The sequence below is a fragment of the Lottia gigantea genome (assembly GCF_000327385.1).
Source record: "Lottia gigantea unplaced genomic scaffold LOTGIsca_37, whole genome shotgun sequence".
In the NCBI taxonomy this organism is placed as follows: Eukaryota; Metazoa; Mollusca; class Gastropoda; family Lottiidae; genus Lottia; species Lottia gigantea.
The window spans coordinates 2,465,080-2,473,190 of record NW_008709259.1 but is presented as its reverse complement, the minus strand read 5'-3'; the positions used below and the strand labels follow the sequence as shown (position 1 = coordinate 2,473,190).

Below are 8,111 nucleotides of genomic sequence, written 5' to 3'. Positions count from 1 at the left end.
TTATAATGAAAATATGGTCAAAAGCTGTGATGTGACAAGAATATTGGTATATTTCAATCGTATCAAATTCCTTACCTGATTTCCACCGACTCCATGACAAGTGTACACTTTTAATGCACCTTGGTGATCTAGACTATCAAAACATGCATTTGTGACTGCCGACCTGATCTTAAAAACATATTGGAAAAGATAAAATTGATTTGGAAATTATCTGAAATACCTCGATTTGAGCATTTAAATCCATGTGTGCCCATAATTATCTACGTTTGAATGTTAAAATGACGACTCGTCAATTTAAGATACTCTTTGACATACAAAAAAGACATATTATATAGGTTTTTTTTAAAGGAATTGTGTGATTTTCGCACATTTCAAGTATTTCTGAAGACTAAAACCACCCCAAAATGCTGCAGCCGTCCTTTAATGTTCTCGAAGATCCTGTTTTTGGCAAAAATCATGGCATTGATTTTTTGAAGATTATTGTTACCTTACAGTTGGGTGACGAAAGATGACTGGTTCAAAAGTTATGGGGACATTTGAATTTTGGTCGAAAGAGAAACCCATGTCATCGACCAATGTCATCATATCACCTCAACCAACTAAGAAAACGCCCACCCTCTAAAATAAAGGATAAAGTAAGAAACTGTCTATGAAGAATGGACAGCCAGAGAATGGACAGTGTCCAGCTTAGTAAAAGAAAACCTTGCTATATCATTGTAGTTTTTTCCTGATTTTACTACATATACTACACCTCTGTTTATCTTTTAGAAAGATTTGTGTCTTACCTCGCCCACGGATAGGGCATCTGTAGGTATATACATGTACTCATTCAAAATATTACTAGCATACCATTTAAATGACTTACAATTTAAATCTTCTCTCAAACTAATTCTGCTACGTAAATCGCCAATATCTATCTGTAAAATGTGAAATATAACACTTTAGTACACAGACGTAATATCAATGGTAGCTCACTGCTTTCATGTCATAATCTGTTTGCTCCTTAAAAACCAGTTTTCATATTAGTGGTTACATGTAACCCTATATACCTGGACCCGGCAATTTTTAATTATTTTCGTAAGTGTGCTGTAGTTTATATCTTCGGTCACTCTTTCAGTAATTTTTTTTTTATAAAATTCAGTGTGGGCATTAGGTGTTTCATCTTTCCACTATATAGTATTGCTAATCATCATAACTTTGAAAGGCACCAAATAGCTGTTGAGACTAATGCTTCAAGATAGCTGTTAAGGCATATTGAATACATGTTGTTTATTCATATCTGTAAACAAACCTAAATAAAAAAAGCAAGCTGTTTATCCATACCTAGGACATAATTGATAGTGACTATACCTGTATATATATGCCCCACACACTTTCATTATAAGCGCCAAATCATATGTACGGTATTTCAGTGGATACAGGAATCATACGCATACCTGAATGTTGTAAAAATCTTTGAAGAACTGTTGGTATTCGTCCATCCAAACTGTTGCTACTCGGTTAACATTTCTCCAGGTTGTCAGAGCACCTTTAGGCCAACTGTATGGAGAAGCACTACGAAATATGTGAGCAACTCGAGAACATGGTAACATTTCAAGATTGCCACCACACATCCAGATCTGAAATGAGAAAAACATAGTACTATAGTACTGCTGTTACTATATTTTCTGAAAATAATTCTGATTATTGATTACTATATAAGAAACAACAGTTTTATGAATATAAACTTCTTTTTATCTGTATAGTTTAAGATGGTTAATATCCGATAGTGTCTTATCTCAATTTTGATGTCGAATGAATTCCATATCGAATTAATATCCATAAAACTGTTGTTTCTTCAAGGTCTTATCTTCGGTCCGTACGCTTATTGTAAGATTTGTAAGAAATCTGATCGATAACAAGCGCTGCTTTCAAGTATCCAAAATAACATATATTTCTTTACTAGTTTTTGAAGGAAGACCGATATTTTCAAAATTCTTATTTCATTGGAATTTCTGGACCATCTCCATCCGGCCTAGTGGTCATCAATTCTCTTCTTACCTTGAATGATAGTTCAAGATTTTCACCTCCCCATGTTTCCAACCCAGAATCGTAGGTACCCAGTTTTATAAAGAATTCTCTTGAAATACTGAAAATACCACCTGGCATGGTTGGTGATCTGTAACATTTAAAGGTATAGTCTCTCCTATTATCAAAAAAACCCGCAAAATGTATTGGATTTCTATCTAAGAAGGTTCCCATATGAAAACATTACTTTAAAGGGATTTTAAAAGGGTTGACACTTATGCCACATGTGTATTATCCGATTTCGTGTTGTCACACCATACGATCATACCATCGCATTATCCATTATAACTGACACCGACAGTATCGATTTACTTCATTCCAATTTTTAGTCAGATGTCTGTGGTTCTCTGTGCAGATCCACAATAACAAAGATTGTGGGGTAGTAGCATCATAAATCACTTAGTCATCCTGAAAGAAAAGTGGGAATGGTATGCAGCTGCAATAATGAAGATATTATACTATTCTCCTTACCGTAGCGGTTCGGCCATCTCTCGCCTAATTTCCCAAATGTCACGTGGTACTTTTACCCATGTAAAGGTCATGTCTTTCCAATGAAATGCCCCGACCATGTCAATAACAGCTTCGCCATATTCGAACGTTAAATCATCAATGTTATCCAATGTGGGAAACACCACGTTCTCGCTTGAATTTTTAATTCTATGAAGTAATGGTTCAAGCCATCCTATAGAAATGAGAGAAAATTCTGCTTTCTATTCAACGTGAATAATTTATCTGAAGTCGAGTGGCGTTTTTAAGAATCATTAGATTATCATAATAAATATATTGGGGTCTTTATTCTTTACTTGTCATTACTGTTACTTACAGATTGTTGTGAATATCTTTCTCAAATACCTGTCCCATAATAATATTTGATCTTTCCTCTGATATACAAGAGGAAGCGGGGACAAAGCCATGGCTAGAAGAGTGGATAGAGCATTGTAGCCCAGTCACACTGGACTGTGACCATTTGCGATTTTAAGGCGATCACATGTACATGTACTGGGTCGCTGGAATACATAAAGCAAACGCGAAAAAGACCCTTTCAAAATTGCAAATTTTATAACAGTCGCACTCAAACTGTTATATGTGCTAATAAAATCTATGGGCTTGGGCTCCAACCTTACGATATTTGACGCTTCCTACACGCTAATACGATCTTAACATTCTCTGAGCTAATTTTCCGTCGCCGTAACAGCTCAGTAAGGACGCCTTTCCGTTATTAGAACCTTTAGTGTAAAACGATTTTAGAATTTATATCAGTCCCTCTGTATACAAACCTACTAAACATTCGACATGAGAATCAAGAAAGGTAACCACTGGGGCGGTTGCTGCATCAAATCCTACTAGCCTTGCTCGTATTAACCCCTCTCGTTGTTGTAGTCTGATCAGGCGTATTTTATTATATTTGAAGATGTAACTTTCTAATGGTTGTTTTAAGTGATCTGTAATATAAATATGTATTTTGTATGTTCAATATTTTCCTACTCCTGGAAGCAAGGACTACGTGATTTATAACCATGCTACTAAAGGTCCTAAAAGCAGTCATACTATTACTAAATGATTATTATTTGCATATGTTACTATTGATTTGCAGTGTATTTCCTGAAATATGGGATATGTTATGTCCGCAAAATGGCATCTTTATCAATTTTAATAGAATCACACTACCACACATGTCCGAAAAATTAGCAAAGTGACAAAAAAAATGTTCAAAGGTACATGCAATATAACATCATAAAATCTACAGCAGTGGCCATTTTGTTCGCCATCTTGGAAAATACTCGCACATTGAGGATTTGTAATGAATATTTTTGTATGAGAATATAATATAATACATACCCAAATCTGACCCATCGTCTACAAGAATTATCTCCTTTATCAAAGACGGTGGCGACCTGTCGAACACACTATGGACAGTACGCAAAAGAGTAGACCATGCCTCATTGTGGAAACATATAATGATACTAGTAGATGGTAGGTTTTCTCCATAATCTTTTTGTAGGCAGCTGAAATAAAAGGTTAAAAAATATTGCTATAAGATTAGCTGTGGGTTTTGGTAGTTAACTTCTTCTACGCAATATCTCGTTCAGTTAAAATCTATTGCACATGCCAGTTTTTTCTGTGCTTAAGAAATGTCAAATCGGTATCAAACACAAATTAACAAGTTAACCACGAATTCTGATATTTGTTGTTGCAGTGTCTGGTACCATTCACACAACAGTTGGTATTTTTCCACACAAAATAAAACCAATTTTAAGGTCGTTAGTTGATTTTCAACGACTGTAGAAACAGATTTGTCGACCTGAGCACTTCGTAGTTTTTGCCATCTTGAACTTGGGTACAAATTTCTAACAAAAATTGTCGTCGCACTGAACATTTCCCATAGTCGATTCGATTTAACCTGAAGTGAAGTGTTTGTATATTGTTTCTTGTTAGATCGAAGTAAAAAAGGGAATACCTCTCATGTCTTTTATCTGGCAGTGACCGATGTAGGGAAATCATATTACTAATGTATTCATTAAAGGCGTTTCTTTTAAACATTTCGTCGTATTTTTCTTTTTCGTGTGGTGTTAGTGCCGACACATCAACTGATACAGCTTTACCCATCTCGCCGTCTAAAAGAAATAAATCGTAAATGATTAGATCTATTTCAGCTATTTGTATGTCTTTCTAGAATAGAACTTCTACGCTCAGTGTAGGTGACGACAGTCCAAGTTTCTAGACCATGTTGATGATATAATCAATAGCATTGGTTTCACCTGCATACGAACTGTACATCTGGTTTTCATTCTAAAAATTTGAACAGATATCTGACTGAAAAGGTTATATCGGCTTAACATAACGTATAATTAGACAACGATGTCCCTTTGCAGTGATATGGTTATTTTATTTAACGAATTTCGAAATCGATTGAATATTGACGTTGTTGACAATTGAAGGTCAGTCGGATACGTGTCGGTGTTACTGGAATTTTAATTGAATCGCAACAGCGGTGCAGTTTTTATGATATTTTCAATAACAGAAATCAAAATAGTGTCACTAGAATTTATCAGTGTTCCCTTTAAACATAAACAGACCAGAAAATTGCACCCAAATCTAGAACCAAACGCAGAAAAACGACGTAAAAATCTTTTACATACCGCTGGCATACTTCCTTGCACTTCCTTGAGCTGCACTTCTGAATAAGGTCAAAGCAAAATCTCCTTTTATATACAGATTAAGAGATGAGTAACTGTTGGCCACGATGGTTGTATGATGTTGAGTCGTTGACCTATACATAGCAGTGGCGGGTGTCGCGAGAAGACCATGCTTACTCTTTTCGAAACACCTCAACTAATTTGGTTTAGAAAAGAAAAAAGAAAAATCACCACTTACGCATTTCCTGTTTTATTTTGGACTGTTGTGTTGTATTTCGTTCAATAGTCATACGATTTTCTACTTCAGGTTGGTGTTCAAAATCTAAAATTTCTTGTATTACCTTCGTCACATTTAATGGTTTCACACTTTCATTTACCGCGAAAAAGGATTTCCCTGGCATGCTTTCCTTATATGGAATATCGAGCTGCTTACTTTTTACGTATGAAACCATAAGGGGAACTACTTCACTATTTTCGGTATTTTCAACTGCGGATATTGTTGTTTCTAACATTATGAACCAACCGACCAAAATGAACCATATCAAACATAAAACAACAACGATCTTCAAAACCAAGGATGATTCCATTGTTGAATATATTCAATTAATTTTACTGAATTTCTGTATTTAACAATGAGTTTTTGACCGAATGATTGCGCTCGATTGTATCCATATAAAGCACTTATAACCTGAAGTGCACTTAAGTACTTAAGCGTAATAAATAAAGTGTAAAAAGTTCTAAAAAATAATGAAACAGACAGACTATCCTCGGATCCAAAAATACTTAAATCCGGGTATATAAAAGCATCCAGCTTCCAACCAAATCGTTTTACTTGCACAGGAGATATTAGAAGACACACTAAAATCACTAAGAGAAAAACTATCCAGACCGAGGTAACGTTGAACTTCGCAAAGTACGATTAGTGAATATGCTTGAAGGGAGTCAAATTTTCATATTGGAATGAAATATGTATTGGTTCATTTTTTTTTCTCAATATATTGATTCTGGTGATCGATCTTGGGCGTTGAACCTTTTGTTGGGTAGCAGATGTCTTACCATACATTTCATTTGCAGAATCTGTCAATATATCAAAGTGTAGTCAATAAACGGTGAATCATATTTAGTTGCATCTTCACAATGTCAAGCTTTCTTGTATCGCGGTATGCAGCAATTTGATTAGATTTTACACCGGCTAATACAGAGCTCATTCTTTACATATTTTCTGTCGAGAGCTCTGATTGGCCGTTCTTGCTAGAGCACAATCCAATGTAATGGCTCCATTAACAAACGTCTGTGTAAAAAGAAGAATAGTGGATATTGCAGTGAAAGTATGTGACGAAGTTCGTTCGTGTCATACCTTGATATTGTGAAAATAGCTTAGCCGATAGATTTCACTTTTCACTGATATAAGCTGCATAATTATTATGGTGTCGGATATAGCTAAAATGGAGGGCATACTCGCCTTTCTAATGCCACTATTTGACTAAGTCCCCGTGTAATTCCCAAAGCCCCAATTACAAATAATCAATTCCTGCAGAACTACATACTTTGATGTCGAGACAAACAGGAAAAAGCATTCAGCAATACTTGTCATGGATTCCATCAAGCAATGAATGGTGGAGAATCGGCTCAAAATGAATGATAAATCGGAATTTATTGTTCTTGGAAGCAATCGTTTAACACAGAAATGTATGATGTCGGAAGGTCCAAAACTAATTCACGTTAAATGTAACGTTGCATGTTACGTCTGATCTTGGACTCGTTTCTACCGAGTTAAGAAAGCCGAGAAACGGAGAAACTGGACGTAGAATTTGGCCCGGCCTTTCTCTTTTGAGGGCTTTCTTAATTCGGTAAAAACTCGTCCTCGATCATTATCCTAATCGTAATATGATGACTAAAGATGTAATGATGTAATTTCGAAACAGTGGGACGTGACCTATAAGCTACTTAATGAAAATCCACACCTTTGTTGTGCCATTGTATGATCGACATCTTGTGTCAGGTTGTGACAGTCTGATGAGTGATATTTACATGTACATTGGTGTTGTCCGTCTGTATAGGTGATCTGGTCAATCCAAGATGCTCATAAACATAACATTCCGTATTTATAATAAAATATAATGACATTAATTGATTTGCAATCGTTTATGGAAACATACAACAGATTAAAATGTAAATTTAATACAACAATCGACAATTGAAACATTAAAAAAATTATAACAGATTAAATGAGTTGATAAGGAATAAAATGAATTATTGCAATTAATATTGGGACTTCTACGATGGATGCTTTCCACTATCATAATGATAAGTTCATTTGCAGGCGCACGGACGAAAACAAATTCTTACTCATATTAAACATGAGAAAAATAGTTAAATTTTCTGGAATACAATCAGGTCAATGTGTACAAGGAACTGAACTTATATGTACATTTAATCAAAAAGCAAAAGAAAAACCATAAGACAATGTAAGTTGCAATGAGTCTGATTACTTAATTATCAGAACAGAATGTTTCTGCAGGCCTTCTTCCTGGGGTATTTCTTTGTGGTGAAGAACCTACACGGCGAGGTGAACGTCTTCCACTGAAAAAATCACGCAAAGACATTCCATAACTTAGTTTTCGGGGAATTATTCTGCTGAATTCAATATCTCTACACAAGTTGTCGCTATAGATGTATCCAAAATAACAGGCATTTGACCTTCCTCTGCCAACTTTATTGGCCAAGGAATTATAATATCTTTCCTGATTGCGGTTGTATGCAGCACAATTGTGAGGATTGCCTTGATACACACAGTCGTACGTGTCCCGTCCTCTTTGGCATCTGACGTGGAAGCGTCTGTTACCTGGTCCACTTTGTCGGCATTCAGCATAACTGCAGGTATATCCATCAGTTGGGTTTTCAGCG

At 35.5% G+C, this 8,111-nt stretch overlaps 1 protein-coding gene across 1 annotated transcript; it reads right to left on the bottom strand.

The window, feature by feature from the left end:
- On the bottom strand, positions 1–4,680 carry LOTGIDRAFT_121669 (hypothetical protein; the record flags this gene model as incomplete). Its single annotated transcript, XM_009059134.1, has 8 exons — positions 1–168; positions 786–917; positions 1,437–1,619; positions 2,041–2,158; positions 2,539–2,749; positions 3,345–3,509; positions 3,907–4,073; positions 4,526–4,680. Coding segments are annotated over 8 exons (1,299 nt in total), but the record flags the coding sequence as incomplete, so codon positions are not given.
- Positions 4,681–8,111: the final 3,431 nt, after the last annotated feature.